Source organism: Globicephala melas, chromosome 3 (genome assembly GCF_963455315.2).
Source record: "Globicephala melas chromosome 3, mGloMel1.2, whole genome shotgun sequence".
Classification (NCBI taxonomy): Eukaryota; Metazoa; Chordata; class Mammalia; order Artiodactyla; family Delphinidae; genus Globicephala; species Globicephala melas.
The window spans coordinates 37,232,261-37,254,834 of record NC_083316.1 but is presented as its reverse complement, the minus strand read 5'-3'; the positions used below and the strand labels follow the sequence as shown (position 1 = coordinate 37,254,834).

The window sequence follows — 22,574 nt, the reverse complement described above, 5'->3', positions numbered from 1 at the left end:
GCAAAAAAATAGTAAATAAGGATATACCTTGATAAGTCAACATTCCAGGCATAAGGTATTTTAGTTATATTTTACTAGTGTTCAACAGCAACAAAATCCCTTTTTGTTTTCAATTGATATTCTTTTAAAATAGGTTAATATCCTTTTTTTGAAACTCATGAATATACTTCTCTTGTGCTGGTACGGTATTATAATGGATTGCCTATCTTTCATCTTACAAAACTTATTTTTAATTATTTTAAGTGTATAGGTTCTAGGGGACATTTCTGTTTAGGCTGCTCTAGGAAGGGGAGAGAGTTGTGACATGATATGGAAATTGCCTCCGTACAAAATTTCTTCTTGTTTAGAAATTTGAACACTAATTGAATGCTTGATAATATTAATAAATTATTGTTAACTTTTATGGTGATTTTTATTGAAGGATTATATGTTAGTAATGCATACGGAAATTTTGCAGTTGAATTAATATATTTGCAATTTACTTCAAAATAATAAAGGAGATGGGAAATATATGAGGTAGCAGTGAAACAAGTTTAGCTATGAGTCAGTAATTATTTAAGCCAGGTGATGAACATATGGGGATTTATTTTACTGTTATTATTTATACTACTATACAAGTTTATTAGACTATGATATTATACTATCCTACTAGTATTTAATAGTATACTATTATACTATTCTTCTTTTTTATGTATTTAAAATATTCTAAAATAAAAACCTTAACAATTAAAATATTAAGAAAAAATTAGCCCTTTTTGTATCTTTCATCTTTTTAGATGTGTTCCCTCTACCCCAAACTTCTGCACAAACCTGAGAAGAAAATGCTGGTTGACTGAGTATCTGGTTAAGTGAAGCTTTTATTGGATATGGTTTGAAAAGGATGGAATCACGTCTCAGTTAGGCTTATAAAGCTTTTCTCCAGGATGGGAGCCAGACCATCTCTGGTGGAAGAGTGTCCTGGTGTCCATTTATCATACTGACCAAGTAGGTCAGGGAGGAATTTTTTAAAATGTAGTTCAGATAAACTGTTGGGGCATTTGACCCAATTCTTCAGTTCACTTTGCTTAAAATAACAAGCTAAAACATGGTTCATGCGTCTTTAGCTCACTGATTTCTACTCCTTCCAGATTTTGTTATTTGACTAAGTTAAGATATAGTAAAGGTCATCTATGTGGAAGGGAAAACAATCTATTTAACCTAGGAGTTGACAAACCTTTTCTGAAAAGAGCCAAATTGTAAATGTTTAAGGTTTTGTGGGCCATGTGTGTTCTCTGTCACGTATTTGTCTTTTTATTTATTTACTGTTTTACAAACCTTTAAGAATATGAAAACTATTCTTAACTCAGTAGCAAAAAAAATGCTTGTTGCATTTGCCTGAAGGACTCCTGATATAACCTCTCATTTTAAAACTATCCTTTCTTCCAAATTTAACTCATTCTGAATAAGATAATATAGGTAAAAGCATTCAATAAAACATACTTTACTTACTATTATTATCCCTTTAATGCATTCTACCCCTGTCAACTAATACATGCTGCTAACTAAACCAACTAATTACTGACATAGATTATTTCAGTACACACTTGAACCTACACACAAACTTTTAAATTCAAAACTTCAGTGTCATTTTTATGATTGTAATTATTACCTTAAATTTGCTCATTTGCTGTCACATAGAGTAATGTTTCTTGGGGTGAGAAGAGAGAAACAGATATTTGCTTTTGTTAGGATTAATTTTTGAATGTGCCTGGGTTGTTTTTTGGGTTTGTTTTTCATTTTTTTTTTTGGAGGGGAGATGTTAGTAGGATTGCTTTTTTGCCTAATAAATTTTTGCTATTATCTTGCACAAAAAGAGATTTCCAGCTGACCTCTCTTCTGATACTTTGGATTACTCAGAAGTAGAAAATGAAAACTCCATCGGTAGGATATTAGTTTTCAGCTCACTTCAAGGCCTCTCTATGGATGAAGAACTCACTGCAGTCTCTCAAGAGCAGGAAAGAATTGAAAAGGTAGAGGCTTTTAATAAAATGGACGGCTGTGAACATCTAGAAAGAGGGCGTGGATGGTGAGGTGCTTTTGAGCTGAAAGGCACAGAGTCAAGCCCAAGTCAGCTGAGGTGACAGAGTCTATTGTAAGGGAGCACATGAAGAAAGGAAGCACAGCACACCACCTCAGGACAGTCAGAGGCCAACTTTGTGGCAAGCAAGAATGCCCCTTAGGAAATGCAGTGAGTCCTGAGGTCCAAGAACCACTTTAGGGATACACCAGTCCCGTAACTTATGCACTCTCTGGCTTTTCTGGATGTTCATACCTTACTTTCAGCCTCCCCATGAGAAGGTATAATTAGGCCAATTAGTCACAATCCAATATAAAGCATCCCCATCGAGAAGAGTTCTCCAACCAGGCCATCCCATGGGCTGCTGACCAGGTTACAGATAACTGTTTCTGAGATAGGCATCAATCTTGGAATCAGTTATCACAGATATTCAGAGTCATATGATAAAAGCTTGCAAACTTGTACACACAAATAACTACTGCTTCTAACCAATCTGATAGACACGAGCTACTGGCTTAATGTCAGGTAGATTTCTGCGGAATGAAAATTTCTTTGGATACCAGAGTTTTGCTTGATTTTCTCTGGATGCCAAAGGTTTGCTTGAGTTTTTCCCAAAACAACCTTTCCTCTTATCTTCACTCACAGCAGTTACCCGTTAGTGGTTTTCCTTCACATCTAGGTTCAAAACTGTGGATGCCTCATCACCTTTCAAGCTCTTTTGAAGCTTCATTTCTCAGGAATTCTTGGAAGAGATCATTTCTGGGTGCTATAGCTTTATTTCAGGCAAATTCCCATCACCTCATATCCCAAATTATTATCAAAACTTCTTTACAACTCTTAATTTTAACTGGTAAGAACCTCCCTCTTAGTTCATTTTACAAGCCAATTATAAATTAGTATTCTTGTGCCATGAAACAAAAGATTTGAAAGAGAATAAATTTGCCTTCAAGAGAAAAAGAAGTTGAGTGTCTTTCCTATATTTGGCATGATATCTAGAGAGTTAGAACTCCCCTCTCTATTTCATATAATCTCCTTTCCTAAGACAATATTTTATAAACAAATTTCTTCCTTAAGAGCATTGCAATACCATTGTGGATTGAGACCCAACTTCTTATCTTTAGAGGAATATTCTCTATGCCTAATCAAAATCCTACGATCCCGTGAAGCTGCTGTTTTTGCAATTGCATGAAAGCCTCCTTATAAACTGTTCTCTTAACCTGTGCTCATGATTATTTCATTCTAATGTCCTTTGTTTCCCCACCCCCCTTCCTTTTTTTCCTGTCCTCTCCATCCTTATGGTCTAAGCAGTGCAATTTCTACACTTCTTTCAGAGCCTAAGGCCTTTAATGCCACCAAAGTTGTACAGAACTGGATTTTTAGATTTTTATAAACTTTAAAGTCACTAGCAAATGCTTTAGCTTTGGAATTATTCTCAAGCTTTTGTTATATATTGTACTTGAATTTCTAATTAATTATAAAAGCTTTGAGTCAGGATCAGTATCTTTCATTTCTTTTATATTTCCCATAGTTTCCTCCAATGTGCTGGTACAAGGAAATCATTCATTGACTTGCATTTATGCTATCCCTTAAATTCCATTTCTTTTTACCACCTTTTCCCAACTTATCTTAAACTAAGAACCCTATTTTAGATGCAAATTTGACAGCTACAAGAATTCATTTCCAAAAAAAGTCCACCATTGGCATTACCTAAGAACTTGTTAGAAATGCAGTCTCAGGCCCCACTCCAGACTTGCTAAATCCTAATCTTCTTTTCAGCAAGACACTAATGTGCATAAAGTGATCTTATGCATATTAAAATGTGGGAAACACTGCACTAAAGAATGCAGTCTGAATCAGTTGATCATTGACTTTTACATTCAATAAGCCAAGAAAATGTGTATTTAAATCTCTGTTTTATCATCCACATGTGTATGTGTGTTGTGTGAAAAAGAGAATAAAGAGAGAGAACCAGGGTAAATTTGGAGACAAACAACTTTTTTCCTGTAGTAGACTCACCTCATAATTATCTAGTGAATATATTTTCTATTTAGACTATTATTCCTGCTATACTTTTTAAAATTTTATGTTAAACCACATAGGAAAACAGAGCTGTCAAGATATTACTTCAGAAAACACACTTGAGGTATCTAAGAGCCGAAATTGTTTGATGAATTTTTAAAAAGCTGACTGCTTTTTAAAGGCATTTATAATTCAAGGTGTTTGATTAACTTTTAAAGAGTTGAGTGCTGGTAGATTTAAAATCAGAAGGAAAGATTTGGAGTGGTCTGGTAGATTTTTAAAGATGGATAGAAGCAGGAAAACTGTAGTCTTACTCTTCTTAGCTTTGATATCTTTATGTGATTTTTGTTCCAATCCCATAACACATCCCCTTTAATCTTCTGTATATCATGTGGGTTAACATGGGGCTAGCAGTGATTGTTTCTTATCTACCCCATAGATATTCTGAAAATCACTGTGATAGTCCATAAGTATTGTAATTTGCCGATGACAAGTAGTATAAATGTATAGTAGATATCAGTTTATAAATAGTATTGTGTGAAGCTGATTTTATGCAGACATTAGGAATGTAAAGACACAGACATCCTAAGGAAGGGGAAGGGGAGAGAGGTTAAGGAGTGAAAAGTATAAACCTTAATAGAAACCTCCACATATCCAACAGAATGGAACAGTAATGTCCTAAAAGTGTAATCAATAGGAACCAGATAAAAGATAAGGGTGACGTAGCATCTGATGAATAGGACCAATGCTCCTCAAAAAGATCTGGCTATTTGGGATGTTGTGTTCAAATGTTAGCACCTTGTTTTATGAAGAATGTTTCCAATCCAGTGTATAAGTCTTTCTGCTTCTCATCAGTTGATTGACTCATTCATTCCTTGCTCCGTGAACCAAGTGATATTGTGTGACTAAATCTATGGCGAGGGCTAGACACTGCAAATGTGATTGTTGTACTTTTCATTGAATACCTTATAGTTTAGCATCGAGAAATATCATATAGACAAATAAGTGTAATAATGTGCTGTAGAGGCTAAGATGCAAGATGATCAAAGTAGAGTAGAGGCACAAAGATGAATTCTCCCTGGGGTAACTAAGAAAAGGTGTCCATCGGTGTGAAGCCATCTTACTTGAGACAAGTCTAATGAATTGGGATGGTTAGTTTATGAACAAATTGTTTATGAGAGGGTGGAGGGTGTGGGAGATGGCTGTTATATTTCACAAATTTGGAAGGTTACTTGATCTATGAAGCATTACTTTTCCTTGGTTCTAGCAGGTAGAGCTAAAATCACAGGAAAAAATACAGAGAAAGGAGTAGAAACATAAGGGAAAAAGGAAATTATGTTGTGAGAGTGTCCATACTGCAGTAGGCTTGTACCGGGCACTTTTTTGGCACTTTTTTAGGTAAATCTCATAACAATTTTGCCAGTGCATAAGTTGTCTGAGGTGTCGCTACTAGAGTCAATACTCAGAGCCCCAGGTGACCACCCTAATCTCGTGTTTTAAGAGAAATAAATTGACCAAACATATGGGGAGAGCTAAGATTCGTTTGACAAGGTAATAACTTTAAATGAATAAATAATCATAAATCACTGCATGAGCTGCAGCAGAGGACACTAATAATTGTGTAAGTACCACTGTTTCTCTGGGAATTGAAATATTCAGTTAGATATTTAGAAGAAAAAGCAGAATTGGGTTTTCTGTTTATTAGAATAGCTGTCATGCTATAAAATTTATCTATATATAATATATATCTGTATTTGGAAATATGTTATATCTAATCTCTCTTTCAGAAAATTATTTTAAAAATGTGAAATGTTTCAAAATACATCAAATATCAATACTACAAAATTTACATCTATTTTATGTTTTATCCTACTCTAAATTTTAGATCCTTATTTAGATCCATTTGACACTTAAAGTGCTTCTTCTACCAGCCAAGCTTGATATACAAATTGCTTTAAGCCAAATGTTACCTCACCATGCCATAAGAGGTGGTATTTTACTAGTTCACTAATATAAATATGGAAAGATTACAAATACAAATAGAAAGCTAAAAGGTGACATTTCCGAGCTTCCCTGGTGGCGCAGTGGTTGAGAGTCCGCCTGCCGATGCAGGGGACACGGGTTCGTGCCCCGGTCTGGGAAGATCCCACATGCCGTGGAGCGGCTAGGCCCGTGAGCCATGGCCGCTGAGCCTGCGCGTCCGGAGCCTGTGCTCCGCAACGGCAGAGGCCACAACAGTGAGAGGCCTGCGTACCAAAAAAAAAAAAAGTGATATTTCCTCTTGCACATTATTATGAGGCACTGGATTAGAAACCCAAATAATTTCTAGGAAATTAGTATTTTAATGCACAGCAGAGAATTACTTTTAGTTCATCATATCGGGTATAAAAGATGGAAGCAGCTCTTGCTTAGGTTACTATGAGCAGCCGAGCACAAATTTTCCCATAAATTCTGGAAACTCAGGTTTAAACACTTTCATTACCTTACAAAACATGTCATAAGTTCATGATTAACTCTGTGTTACTGCAATATCAAGCTCTGTTTTAGAGGTCAGAGAAATATTTCTGAGTTGCAAAATTCTTGAGGCCATTTGCCCTACCTTATAAAATGACTGTTTATATAGGTGATGGTAATGTCAGGTGGACTGAAATGTTTACAATCAGGGTTAACTAATGTCAGCAAAAATAGCATTGGGTGGTTGATATATCTCATACCCTAAGGATTATTAAAAGTATATATATATATAGTGTGGTAGGCCAAATTTAATCTCCCGGGACACATTTCTTATGATGCTGAAAAACGGAAACAGAGATTTATAATACTCCTGTGATGGAATGCATTACTCTCGGTTTCCCTCCTGAGTAAGTGAAATAACTTAACCTGTAAAGAAAATAAGTTATCTTGTAGAGGAAAACAGGAGAATGATGCAGAAATAAAATTAATATGCCAAGTTCCCATTACTTGTGAACTTAATTATCATTTAGAAATTTGTATCCAGATGAAAGGATATATTTCCAAGTAAATTTGCATTAAGATTTTTAAAGCAGTGATTACACCACTAGGAAATTGCCAGTTGAGTTCTCAGAGAGTAGACAAACAAGGAAAAAGGGCAGAAAGATTGAAAGAAGCAACAGAGTCTAGAAAATATGCCAGAAGACTCTGTTTTTATTTTTATTTTTTTGTTTTTAAAAGGTTATATCTGTAAGCTGCACTCAGCTTGTTCTTTGGGAGTTCAATTTTATTTCATTTTATATTTTATTTTATTTTCCTTGGGAAGTCAATCTGAGCACCCAAAAACAACTTAATTTTCTAGATAGTGAGTAATAACATATCCACCTTGAAGAAAACATTACCAAACCTTCTAGGTACTTTCTTCCTTATATACATTACACAAAAACCTCAAAGATATATTGTGCTGCTTAAAGAAGGTGCTTAAAGTGTTCGGCAAGTTCTGTTGCAAAGAGAAGATCCTCAGCAGGGGAGCCATTATTATGCCATCTTAAAACTTAAGGCTAGAATTTAGTGTCAATCTGGGGTTTGTCCACTATCATTGATGTACTCATCAGCATTTTAAAACAATTTCACTGGGCTAAGAACCCAAGGCAGCAGGCACCGCTAGGGATAAAATAATGTTACTGTATGGTTGTTGTCTTTAAAATGTCTTAAACTAGCTAGGGAGATAAGGTCAATAGTTAGGAAACAAGTAGAAAACACAATACAAGAAATTAAAAATAGTGATGAACTAATATCTACATAATTCCTAAGGAGCCCAAAGGATAGTATGAGATACAAATGACTAAATTGGTTTTTCTCTGTCTTTTACACACACACACACACACACACACACACACACGCACGCACGCACAGCGTAAATACACAAAAACTCAATCTGTAACACCTAACACAGGACTCTCTTCACTCAATAAGTAGATCCCCAAAATAACTTATTATCAAGAGAAAATTAATTTACAAAGAAACACCTACTCTATTCATATGGAATCTGGAAATTCAGTTCATGAAATCTAAGATTCTTTTATGATCAGGGTTACTTTTTCTCATTGCTAAGTGTGTGGCATTGTTTATTTCTCTTCACGGTGGAAACAAAGAGTATGGAGGCATTAAAAGAAGAAAGGACTATTTAAATAGGTTTTCACACTGACCAGTGACTATTTCTAGAATATACCCTCATGAATATACCCTCATCTGATCTGCTTCTCACTAAGAAATTATTGAAGAGATGTTGAGAGATAAAGACTGAAGAGTTTTATGTTGGGAATGAGCACAGCTCACTAGATAACTTCTGAAAGGACTTTGCTAGTGAAAATCTATATTTAGCCCTTAGTTTTTCCACAGGTGATTGAAACTCATTTTGTAGAACATGTTGCTCTTTGGTTCAATGATTCATTTCAGCAAACATTAAACACCTACCAGATGCCATGGAAGCACTAAAGATATAAAACTCAGTGGAACTTTAGATATAAAATATGACCGAAGTCTGAAGTTATGGACTAAATGTTGATAAAACTCTAGAGATATAATTGAATTTTACATTTTACAGATAAATAGATGAAGGTCCAGAGAATATAAGTATTTGTCCAAATCTTCACAACCAAGATCAATCAGTCTGAGACTGTAACACTGGACTCCTAATCCCAGGCCAATACTCTTTATACTACACCAAAAAGAAAAAAAAAATCTCTAAAATAACCTAAGAAATTGGATGTCTGTTAAGGTAGCAGAATCAGCAGGTAACCATCACTGCTGCAGAAAATCACCAAAATAGCATTCTACTTCATTAGTTGGCAAGAAATCAACCAAATTGAAGTATCAGTTTTCATTCAAAAAATCACAAAAGGTAAAGAATTACATAAGTACATTGTATTTTAAATAGAATTTAATTAAGAAGTAAGATTTGCTGGACAATAACACCTCTGAAGTTTTCTCATAAAACATGTACTCATTTTTTTATATAGGCCTAAAATATTATTTAAACACCATCCTCTAGGAAGATTTCTTCTCATACCAAAGACAGTATTTAACTGATTCATCAGTTAATTATGGGGACCTATACCATGTAACACATGTCCATCTACTCCATTTAGCTACATATATTGTATATCCATTATACGAGGACTCCAGACAATAGAAACCAGAAAATCATTTGCAAAGAATAATCTAGAGAAAACATGAATATATTTATATCTATGCTGAAATAAATCTATTTTTACTATGTCTCCAAAATGACTATAAGTATTGAGAGTAGCTATATTTTTTCTAATTTTTAAATTTATTTTTTAAAGTACAAAAGTAATATATAAATATAGGCTCGTTGTGAAAAATATTCAAATAATTTTTAAGCATACAGAAAAGTAAATACAAATCCATTTCTTTACATAAGATGATCCTCAATACATGTCTTTATCTCTTCCCTTTCCAGAGACCAAATTAAAAGTAGTAAAGGAATATTATGAAGTTTTGCTTTCACAATAAAAAGAAAGAAATGTGGGAAGGAAGTCTCTCCCTCTCTGTGGACACTGTATGAGGATGTAAATTCTTGTAGTTGCTGCTTTGAACTTGTGATCATGAGAGGTTGGCCAAGAAAATAAAGTCATGCCAGCACAGTGCCTCAGCATCACTGAGATACTAAATCCACACTAGCCCTGCCTCCCAGATGTTTATAATTAAGTTATTTTATTGGTAAGCCAGTATTATTCAGGTATTCTGTAACATGCAGTTAAGAAAACTTTTGGAAGTGACGGATATGCTGATGGTTTCAGAGGTACATGGAGATGTCCAAACTTATCAAACTGTATACATTAAATATGTTTTTGGTATATCAATTATACCTCAATAAAGCTGTTTTTTTGTTTTTTGTTTCTTAGCTTAGTTTTTTTAAAAGAGCAAGTGGGACATAAATAGTATTTCAGGACAAGAGACATGGTGTTATGGACTGGATGTCCTTGTCTCTCCCAAGTTCAATAAGTTGAATCCCTAATCCCCAACGTGGTAGTATTTGGAAGTGGAGCCTTAGGTAGTTGAATTAGATGAGGTGACTGGGGGTGGGAACTTCCTGATGGGATTAGTGACAGTGTTGGTAAAGGAAGAGATGGGGGCGCTCTCTGCCATGTGAGGACACAGTGAGAATTTGGCCATCGGCAAGCCAGGAAGAGAGCTCTCACCAGAACCCAACCATACTGTCACCCTGATTTTGGACCTCCAGGCTCCAGAAATGTGAGAAAATAAATTTCTGTTGTTTAAGACAATTTTTTTAAAATTATGCTCGTGGTTACTGATGAAACTTGAAGGAAAAGTAGAGGGAACTTGGAATATAATGCTGAGGGCTATGACCAAGAAGAGAGCAAAGCTCCTGGCAAAACTCCAGAAAAGCTGCTAGCTAAGAGACAGTGTGATGACAGAGGGCCAACTGAAAAGTGAGGGTAAACAGTGACTTAGGGAAGGTCTCTGTGTGGTACAGTGGACTCTCTGTCCCTCCCTTGACATTGCAGAACAGGCTGTAACCAAGCATTTATTTTCCTGAGGAGAGAAAAAAGCAAGTGGTTCTTCTCTAAAGTAACTGAACAAGGCAGAGAACTAGAACAATTAAGAGAGATGTTGGTAACCTTGGAGTACAGCCCTCCTTATTCTGGCATTTAGGGAAATTTGAGGATAAACTTCCCACCTATTCACCCTAAAGAGAAACTCCAGATCAATAAATGCTGCCACATCACTAGAGTTTTCATCCTCAACAGAAATGGACATCAACAGGTAACTTGAAGAAAACATTTAATATACAAGGGAAAGATCTAGACACAGAGACAAAAACAATGATTCCAGAGTAAAGAGAAAGAATTCAGAAAACAGAACAGAAACTAAAATATAAAATATAATAAAGATAAAATATAAAGACAAAACTTTTTGTTTCCATTTTACAGTTTATTGCAACATGTATATATAATTCAAAGTATACAATTCAATCTTTTTAGAAATTTCCCAAATTATGAAACCAACACTATGAAAGCCAAGCCAAACAGGTTTAGGTTTTCATCACCCCAACAAGATTCCTCCTGCCCACTTATTGTTAATCTTTTCCACCCACTTCCCCAAGCAACCACTAATATGTTATCTGTCACTATAGATTTCCCTTTTCTGGATTATTTATATCAGTGGAAGCACGTACTATATGGACTGTCATGTGTTGCTTCTTTCACTATGTTTGTGAAACATTCTGAGGTTCATCCACATACAATATATCCATATTGTAGCATATATTCATTATTCAAAACCAGATCTCTAACAACTACCAGAAGATAGAGGATATTACATTCACAACAAAAGAGAACGATATAATGAGAAAGCAACAAATATAAGAAAGTGGAAAGCATTTGTAAATTAAAAATATAAGTGTCAAATTAAAAATACATTAAAAAAAATGAAAGGTAAAGTTGAGGAAATCACCTACAATAATAATCACTATTTTTAGGTTTGTTTATATTCCTTCATATCTTGGGGTTTTTTCTCTTCTGTGCACTTAGATATTAAATTTTAAGTAACTTTTAAAAAATAAAAGTTGTATATCCACAAATAAAAATAATTTAGATAAAGGAAAGTTGAAAAAAAATGTAAACAGTATATCTACATAAAGGAATATTTTTCAACGAAGCAGTGCATATTGGTAGATTTTATTGTCATTTTTTTCATACTATATGTGATCATTTTTATCATGCTATAATTAAAACCTTGTATCCTGCTTTTCTCTGTTAAACTTTCATGACCATTCTACTATTAATATTAATACATAGACTTTAAAAGCTTTACTTTTAATAATTGCCACATAGTTGATTATGAATCTTGACTTATTATTCATTTAAGGCATTCCCATATTTTCAGATGCATACATAAATGCATAATGTATATCACCATGTAAATAACATTGTTCTGATTACAGACTATTTCCTTAGGCTAGATTGTCAAGTGAAATTTCTGGGTAAAGTGTATGGATACATTTTAAGGTCTTTGTTATGTATCATTGGATTATTTTCCAAGAGGCTTATAACCATTCTATATGACAACTTGTACAGATTTGAAAGCAACACTTAGCAATAAAAACATTTCTCATCAGTATGTTTGACATAATTTAGCAATCATAAGTTATATAATATGGCATTAGTACTATAGTGACACAGGAGTTTAATTTGGGGGTAGTGTCGAAAATACTTTTATTACATTTTTTTAAAATTAGAGTAGCTGACAAATTCCATCATATGATAATATGCTTTATGCTTAAACACTGACCAATAGAGGTTTATCTTGCTACGCACACCAAAGGTACACACACACAAATACACCCACAAACGTGCACACAAACATGAACAGTCCACAATATTATTTTTTCATTTTTAATCACATTTATTGTTTTCTTTCTAATTTTACAAGTAATGAATGTTCATTGCAGACAGCTAGAATTACATAAAAGCCTGACGTAAAAAAGAACAATCACCCATAATCCCCATCCCCCAGAAATAACTACCATTAGCATTCTGATGCATTTCCTCCCAGTGTCTACATATTTTTTTTAAATAATTGAAGTACAATTAACCTACAACACTATGTTAGTTCTAGGTGCACAACTCTTTTAACCTTTCTACTAGATTTATGTTTGGTTGGGCTACTACCTTTAATGTCTATTTGCCTTTACCAATGAGATTTTTTCTTTTATAACTTTCATATTTCTATTTCTGTTCTTTTCTTTTTTGCTTAGAGAAGTCCCTTTAACATTTCTTGTAAAACTGGTTGTGGTACTGAACTCTTTTAGCTTTTTCTTGTTTGTAAAAATCTCTATCTCTCTTTCCAATCTGAATGACAGCTTTGCTGGGTAGAGTATTCTTGGTTGTACATTTCTTCCTTTCATCACTTTAAACATATTATGCCACTCCCTTCTGACCTGTGAAGTTTTTGGTGAAAACTCAGCTGGTGATCTTATGCAAAGTTCCCTTGTAACTAGTTGGTTTTACTTTGCTGCTTTTAATATTCTCTTTTTATCGTTAATTTTTGCCATTTTAATTATAATGTGTCTTGGTGTGGTCCTCCTTGGGTTGATCCTCCTTGGGATTCTCTGTGCTTCCTGGACCTGGATGTTTGTTTCCTTTCCCAGGTTAGGGAATTTTTCAGCTATTGTTTCTTCAAATGTGTTCTCTGCTCCCTTTTCCTCTCTCTCCTCCTTCTGGGACTCCAATAATGCAAATGTTAGTATGCTTAATGTTGTCCCAGAGGTCCCTTAAACTATCCTAATTTTTTTAAAAAATCCTTTTTCCTGTTTTCTGTTCAGATGAGTGATTTTTACTACTCTGTCTTCCAATTTACTGATCCAGTCCTCTGTATCATCTAATGTACCTTTGATTCCTGCTGGTTCAGAGGTTGCTGGCTGCTGGAGGGTGGGGTTGGGTCCCAGCATGGTGGGCTGCATGGCGCAGAGAGTCCCAGGGCTGGCGCTGGCCCATTGGTGGATGGGGCTGGGTTCCAGTGTTAATAGGGTAGAGGGAGGATTCCAAAGTGGTGCTTGCCAGCATCAGTGTCATTGGGGTATAATGAGCTCCCCAAAATGGATGCCATCAGCATCTGTGTCCTCAGGGTGTGTCCCAGTTGCCTCCTGCCAATCTAGGAGGCTCTAAAAGATCAGTAAGTAGGTCTGACCCAGGCTTCTTCAAATTACTGTTTCTGCACAGGGTATTGGAGGGTGTAAGATTTTGTGTGCACCCTTCAAGAGCAGAGTCTACTTCCTACAACCCTCCAGCTCTCAAGAATGCAAGCCCCACTGGCCTTAAAGCCAGACTTTCTGGGGGTCATCTTCCTGGTGCAGGACCCGCAGGCTGAGGAGCCCAATGTGGGGCTCAGACCCCTCTCTCCCTAAGGGGAATCTCTGCAATAGTGATTATCCTCCCATTTGTGGGTCACCTACCCAGGGTTATGGGTCTTGACTATACAGCATGTCTGCCTCTTCTACCCTTCTCGTTGTGGTTCCTTCTTTATATCTTTTGTTGTAGAAAATCTCTTCTGCTAGTCTCCAGGTCATTCTCATACATACATTGCTCTGTATGTATTTGTAATTTTGGTGTGCCCATGGGAGGAGGTGAGCTCAGGGTCTTCCTACTCTGCCATGTTGGCCCGACCACAATATTGTTTATTAAATTTGAAATGTTTACGAGCACGGACAGTAACAACATAATTGGTGGCTTAGGTGGCATTTCCTAAAATCCTCTCAATTGCCAGATTGGTTCAGATGCACTTCTTTAGTACTCCCAGAGTGCCTGCCTTCTATATTATTGCTCTCACCAGCTTGCATTTTAAATGAAATCTTAATTCAAATGAACTTTTTCTTTTTACTACCAGCAAATAAGTAATACAGAAGTAGATATGATGTTTGATTCATGTTTCCAGCCCTAACGTCAAGGACATAATGCCTACCATATAATTTACTCACTATGTTTATCAACATGAACTGAAATTCTTTAAATAAGTTCAGAGGAGTATGAATTTAGGCCCCTTTCAATAATTATTTTGCTTATTTCCTTTTGTTAGGAGACAGTGCATTTCAGAAACACTTCTCCCATTCCTTTTTTCAAATAGGTTATTTTGAAGGAAAGTTTTTCAATTATTTAAATTTTTTAAAGAAGCAAAGTCTATAGGATTTTAATACATAAATTTTGGGAAATGAAATAGAAAATCTTCACTTTTATCATTTATTTATCTAGCTAATAAGAAAATCCACGTTTGCAAATATTTACTTACCATATATTGGGAATCAAAATTACAACAAAATATTTTCCTTAGAAATTACTTAAATGAAAATCCCCTCTGTACATTTGGAATATAATTTTTATACTGATCTTACTGGGAATATATGAACTACATAAAACATTCCTATAATGCATACATCTGAACCTGTGATTCAATTTTGCTTAATCATAAGACTTTCTAAGCCAATGATTTTGGGCTCACTTTGGTTTCTGTCTATATAATACCATCTGCTCTCTGCCTTCCAGAATTCATAAGAACGTCTATCTGAGAATAGTCTCTTCCTGTTTTCAACTCCATTTTGGATTTATTATTCTTTCTTCTGCATATTTTTGTTTCAGGTGAATTGGAATTGGAACTGGAAGAAGATAATTTTGTTACAGCCTTCCCTTTGAACCAAAAGTCTCAATTGTTTAAAAAAATAATATTTTAAGATTGAGTATTAGAAATTGGGCACTTTTAATTATCAGAAAGGATTTCCTGATAAAATAGAAAATGTTACTAATCATTGGTTTCTCACACCATGAGACTTTTTTCTTTTAGTTGTGGTAGGTCTTAATGGCCTTTTAAAGAAAATTGCCAAACAAATCTTTCTTCTTTGTTTTTATAGAGATTTGCCTGTTGACCAAGGGACGACGCACTGCCAGTGTTCGAGCTGATACATATTGTCGTCTTTATTCGCTTTCTGTGGACAATTTCAATGAGGTCCTGGAGGAATATCCAATGATGAGAAGAGCCTTTGAGACAGTAGCCATTGACCGACTAGATCGGATAGGTACTCTGTTCAGTTTTCTTCTTTGTGCACAATTCAGTTTTGTTTTTTGTTTTTTGTTTTTTGCGGTATGCGGGCCTGTCACTGTTGTGGCCTCTCCCGTTGCGGAGCACAGGCTCCGGACGCGCAGGCTCAGCGGCCATGGCTCACGGGCCCAGCCGCTCCGCGGCATGTGGGATCTTCCCAGACCGGGGCACGAACCCGTGTCCCCTGCATGTGCAGACGGACTTTCAACCACTGCGCCAACCAGGGAAGCCCACAATTCAGTTTTAATCTAGTGGGCTGATGCATATTTGCAATCATAAGTCCCAAATGCTAGTATATAGATTGCTTATTAATTAACATAGAAATATAGAAATAGCAATTAGCTCTAGCCATATTTCTAGAAAGATCTGAGGCTCTATCTAACTTTCTCTTCTAAGTATTCTAGGTTTGTTTATTCATCTCTATTTTTTCTAGCTACGCAATCTGATTTCACCAGTGATACCAAAACAATTTGAATCTTAAGGTAAAAAACAATGATTAAAAATTCTACACAGCATTAAAATAGAACTAAAAATGCAATAGTATGAGTCTACATTACAAACTAAATTTTATCACAAGGCTTTTTTTTTCATTTTTAAGGATCAACTTTACATTTATTCTTATATTAAGAATTGAAAACTTGTGTATTTTCATTGTCTCAGTAGAAACTTCTTGAAATGTTTGTAATACAGACTCAAGCAGAAAAAACCTTAATAGAAGTGCCCACATAGATGCTTTACTTTGCAAACATCAACTTATCTTAAAAATCTTCTCTGCTCTCAAATAAAAATATGTAAGTTAGACCTTACTAGTTACATTGGTTTAAAGATTTGAATAATTGCCATAGTAAAGTTAGATCAGATTGGCTTGCTGTTAACTTCCCAAGATATGCTAGAACATTCTGATGTTGGAAGGTGATATGCATTCATCTTCCACACCCAGATCCTCCTCCTGCACCCTACCCTCCTCTGTTCCCTTTCCCTGCTTAACTCTACTAGCTTTCATATCTCAGTTTAGACATCACGTCCCTGTAGAAACCTTCTTTGACCTTCTACCCTCTTAATAGTCTGAGTACCCTGGAGATATTCTCCCTTACTACTGGGAAGTTCCTCCATCACAGCACTGCTTTTATTATTTAAATTGCTCTAGAGATGCTAAGCTTTATGAATGTAGAGATCATATCTCATTTACTATTACATTCACAGTGCCTAGTACACAATGAATATTGTTGAAGAGAGTTAGGGAGGGATGAAGGAATCAGTGAACTCAAAGGAGATTGGGGTTGGGATCACTGGAAAGTAAATAAAGAGATACTTCAACTGCTTCATTTTTATTAAAGGTAAGGACTTTTGATTGACGTATGGTTGTGTCAGCTTTTCTTCTGCACTTTACATCTTTCTTTTCTTCTATATTGGTAGGACAACAGAGTGCATAAGGATCTGAAATTAGGTTAGGAGAAGTAAATGTAGTATTTGGACATTACCATTAGACACAGGACACATATTAAAAATCTTATTGATAACTTAGAGATGTAACAGGACGGAGTGTCCAGAAGACAGTGCCCATAAAAGAAGCGAGTATACCTAAAAGCATCTTTACTTAATTTGAAAATAACTTCCCTCTTTGTGGTGTGTGAGTGTTCATGGTAGAGCCAGAGACTAATTTCTGAGCATATGAGTTTTCTTCCTAAGCCAGCTAAACATACTTTGCAAAAGCATCAAATCAGGATATTTCAATAGAGAATTTCTGTTAATCTGATAGAGCATCACTTTCATCTAATTTATTACAGTTAATTTTTTATAAGAAAGTTTGCATGAAACAGTTTGCAATCAATAATATAGGCAATAAAATTGCTAGTGAGCACCAGTATTTCCATTTTTAATCTTCACAAAATTCTAACAGTGCATTAAAAGTTATAGTATTTTTCCACAAGGTCCCAGATACTTAGATTATGAAATGTTGACTATTCACATGATCACAAAAAAAATATTATCCTTCTCAGTACTGTGGCCATTGCTTATAAATGCATATGTTATAGTTAATTAAGGGTATATGCAAAGTAAGCATTTATGTTTTCTACTAACGTAGAAGTTTTGTTCTTTGGGAAATTAGGACAATTCTGTAAGAAGAGAGAGAACTATTCATTTTGGCAGTCATTTAAAATGATTGCCTTTCCCAGCAGCCAAGTAAATTATATCATACATTTCCATTTGAAAATATTCCTTGTTAGTTTAGATGTGATACTTTATTTAGTGATATGGCAAATTGATTTACTTTTCAGTTACCATATTTACCTAGGTGATGATGCCATTAAAAAGTCACTGATTTTCCCCTCTTACATCAACCTACAATTGGTGCTAATTGTTATTTTGCCAGAGAACATCTCCTTATTGCAAACCACTCCAAAGACAATAGCGAGAAGGAGAGGTAATACTTGTTGAGGTTCTAGAATGAGCTGAGAGCTTGCCATACACTATGCCCCTGAATCCTCACAACAACCTCTCAGAAGAGGAAAGATAGAGCTTCCCTGGTGGCGCAGTGGTTAAAAGTCCGCCTGCCGATGCAGGGGACACGGGTTCGTGCCCCGCTCTGGGAAGATCCCACATGCCGCGGAGCGGCTGGGCCCGTGAGCCATGGCCGCTGAGCCTGTGCGTCTGGAGCCTGTGCTCTGCAACGGGAGAGGCCACAACAGTGAGAGGTCCACATACCGCAAAAAAAAAAAAAAAAAAAGTAAGATTATGAAATAGTTCTCAATCTGGCTGCACACAAGAATCCCCTGGGGAAAGTTTATTTTAAAGTACCAAAATCTGGACCCATGTCTGTTTATTCTGATTTAATTGTTAGGGTGCAGATGTAAATAAGTAACTCTTAAAGCTCTAGAGATGACAAAAATATGCAGGTACAGCAGAGAACCACTGGTGTAGGGCACTGGTCAAAAGCAAAGGCCTTTGCTTCTCAAACTTGCATGTGACAACTACCAGGGGATCATAGTAAAAGGCAGCATCTGGTGCAGCAAGTGGATGAGGTCCAGGAGACTTCATTTCCAGCAAACACTCAACGTGATATAGATGTGGCTGCTTCATAGTCCGTAGTAAATCTGTGATCAGATCTACTGGTTTCCTGTCCCAGCTCTGTCACTTATTAACTATGTTTTCTTGGACATTACTCTTAACCTTCTTATGTTCCAGTCTCCTTTTGGGTGAAGTGGGATTATGAGCACACTTACCGCAAAGAGTTGTGGATTAAATAAAATAAATCTGCCTAAAGCCTTGGGTAGGGTGCCTGTCACATAGTATGTATTCCATTGCCCTTTCTTGAAAAAGAAGCTTTAAACTGAAATCTTGACTTCGGGCCCATCCTGCTCCAAATGCCCTTTCTTCTCCCAAGGTAACCCTCATGCAGATCTCTCCATTTCTTCTGTAAGATGGCTTTTGCCATATTACAGACTTTTCAACTTGACTCGTACAGAAGGTGAGATTTCCCAGAAAGATACAGGAAGCGTGAGAGACAGGAGCCATGTGTCTATTTGGTGTCTAAAGGTGAGTGCTTGGCTTTTAAGCCTCTTCTATGAAACACTGCCATCATTCTGTTTGCAGGAGCCAGTCGCGCTTGGAGTTGTCATCAGTCACTTATAGACTTTCTAAGTGCCTATCTTCCTTTCGCTGACAGGAAAGAAAAATTCAATTCTTCTGCAAAAGTTCCAGAAGGATCTGAACACTGGAGTTTTCAACAATCAGGAGAACGAGATCCTGAAGCAGATTGTGAAACACGACAGGGAGATGGTGCAGGCCATCGGTCCCATCAGTTACCCTCAAATGACAGCCCTGAATTCCACGTCTTCAACTACCACCCCGACCTCTCGCGGGAGGACGCAATCTCCGCCGGTGTACACAGCCACCAGTCTGTCTCATGGCAACCTGCACTCCCCCAGCCCCAGCACACAGACCCCCCAGCCGTCGGCCATCCTCTCGCCCTGCTCCTACGCCACTGCGGTCTGCAGCCCTCCCGTTCAGAGCCCGCTAGCCACTCGAACTTTCCACTACGCCTCCCCCACTGCTTCCCAGCTGTCACTCACTCAGCAGCAGGCACAGCAGCCACCGCAGACCAAGCAGCAGCCCCAGACTCCACAGACACCCAGCAGCTCCGCACCGAAAAACGAAGTGCACAAGAGCACGCAGGCGCTTCACAACACCAGCCTGACCCGAGAAGTCAGGCCCCTCTCGGCCTCGCAGCCCTCGCTGCCCCATGAGGTTTCCACCCTGATTTCCAGACCACATCCCACTGTGGGCGAGTCCCTGGCGTCCATCCCTCCACCCGTGACCACGGTGCACGGCTCGGGCCTGCAGGCAGGGATCAGGGGCACGGTACCCCAGCGGGTCACCCTGTTCCGACAGATGTCATCGGGAGCCATCCCCCCCAGCCGGGGAGTCCCACCGGCACCCCCTCCACCAGCAGCTGCTCACCAGAGGGAGTCTTCCTCAGTCTTACATACAGACCCAGAGACAGAAAAGCCAAGATTTGCTTCAAATTTATGATGCCTGCTGATTGTCAAAGCAGAAAGAAATACTCTAATAAACTGAGAATATTCTCAGATCTTATTTTATTCTATCTCCTGATAGATCCCTATAGCCTACTATGAAGAGATATTTTAGACAGCTCTGGCCTACATGCAAAATGTAAAAAATATATATATATACACACATATACTATTAAATCTATATCTAAAAATCTCAAGAAAAGTTCAAAAGACTTGTTTAGCATTCAGTGTTTTATGTCTTCCTTTCTTTAAATCATTAAAGGATTTAAAATGTTGTTGTAAGATTATTTATTTTTAACCTACTTTTACTTAATTCCTTTGATATATGTATTTCTCTATTTTATGAAGAGTTCTTGGATTCAATGGAAGCAAAACTGATTTTAAAAAGGCAACTCAAGTGAGCTACTAAACAGCACCAATCAAAACTTTTCTCATTAGCAGTGTCTCTGCATCTAAATTGTTAATCATCAGTTACGGAGGATTAAATAGCAAGTCCCATTTTCTAGATCTAAATTGTATTTTGGTGCTTTGAATTTTGAATTAGGTTAAAGAACACACCATATGCTTGGCCATGGTAGGAGACCAGCATTGACGCTGTTATGACTGTCTCTAACCACAAACATGTCCATCGATCTTTCAGAAAGCTGAGGGGATATTTCTCTTCATGTGTTATCGGACTTTTACCAAGACTCAATCAATGTTAGTTGTAAATAACTTTTTCAACCCAAACAAAGATAGCTATTCTGTGCTGTGTGAAGGTAAAAGTCATCGTTTAAGAATTTAGTTTTATTGCTTCACTTCAAAACTTAGAGTTTTAAATTTTACAACACCTAATTGTGACAGTTAGTCAACTGTAATGCAATGGCTTGAAACCTACAATATTATTTTAACCTGCAATGTTTTATGCAAAATTGTATGCTCGATTCTACAAATTGCTTGTATTACACCAAAAATCATTACTTTTCTTCCTTCTTGCCATAATCAAGCATCTGAAAATAATCCCTGCATGCTTTTTGGAAAAAAAGAAAATACATTCAAAGCAGTCATTGTAGGGAAAGGCTTACAGTATTTCTCATTTCTGGAAAAGTATAACCATTCATTAATTGCCTATCTTAAAATTCCTATAAGGCTGACTTGGATCTCTGACTTAAGTATAGAAGTGAGGTTTTCACTTTCATTTAATGTTATTATTATTATTATCATCATTTAAATAATGATTTGTAAACCACAGCTTGATTTGGAGTTGCCAGTGTGTTCTGTGTCTTCACTGTAATTGGTAGTTTACTGCGGTGTTAATTTTAAAAAATAAATACACTATAGCATCATATCTGTTTGGGAACACACACTTTGCTCTTTGTGTATTGTAACTAAATGGTTAGTAAATCTTAAGACATGTGGTGACTAACATAGCCCTTAGATGGGAGGTTTGTTATTTTAAATGTGCTGAAAAAAGTACAGACATGGTGACAGCAAGCAGGGGTCAAACTGAATGTCTGTGAGCATCGTTTTTGTTGTTTGTCTGTTTCCTTGACTCTTTTCATGATCTGTGAACATCTGCTTCTTCTCAAAGAAGTCCCTTAGAAAGCATTTGTGCCTAACACAACCCACGAATGTGGTGATGACTGGAACACAATTGGAAGATTCCTAATAACCGACTTCCGTAAATAACCCGTTAAGAGAATGACCTAAAGTGGAAGTCTTCCGTATCTCTGACACTGGCGATACATTTAAGAAGAACTTAACAAAGATTACACATTAAATGGGGCAGGGCCTCCAGATAGACTTGAGGACAGAAAACAAAAACAAAAGCAAAAACTCTAAAATGGATCCATGCTGCCTGTTATGCCTTTTATGGATATAATACTTATAATATCAGAATGAGTTGTTATGTTTAATTTCTAACAGATCCCAGCTTGTGTGGAAGGAATCAACCATGCTAGTCAGTGCGATGTTATCATGAATGTGCTGGTGACCTCTGATGGCGCATCAGGGACGGTGTGAAAAAGGGATTGTTCAGTCTACCTAGAACCTATGTGGAAGCTGCAAGACCATTTATATATCAGTACAAAACTCTTATTTTATTAAACTATTGAGAATTAACTTCGATTTATTAAGATCATGTATTGGTCCTTTAAATTATTAAAGGTTTACATTTGATAGGACTAATGGGTTTGGTAGTGAAATATTTTTATATATATAAATTTTTTTTTACTTTGAGCACTATTGGGAAACATAAGCAAAATTGAATTGCATGGTCTTTCAGTGCAACCATAAAATTTTTATTCACTTTGTAATAGAATGGACAAAAAAAAAAACCCCTAAGGTTTATATGTCAAACTAATAAAGTGGTACAGGGTAAATTATATACATATATA

The 22,574-nt window shown here is 36.4% G+C and overlaps 1 protein-coding gene across 1 annotated transcript in view; it reads left to right on the top strand.

The window, feature by feature from the left end:
• Window positions 1-21,526, top strand: part of HCN1 (hyperpolarization activated cyclic nucleotide gated potassium channel 1) — a 432,442-nt gene extending 410,916 nt beyond the window's left edge. The window contains exons 7-8 of the mRNA XM_030881974.2: window positions 15,477-15,641; window positions 19,332-21,526. Coding sequence (XP_030737834.1) covers window positions 15,477-15,641; window positions 19,332-20,197 — 1,031 coding nt within the window. The 3' untranslated portion in view covers window positions 20,198-21,526. The remainder of the gene's footprint in view (window positions 1-15,476; window positions 15,642-19,331) is intronic.
• Window positions 21,527-22,574: the final 1,048 nt, after the last annotated feature.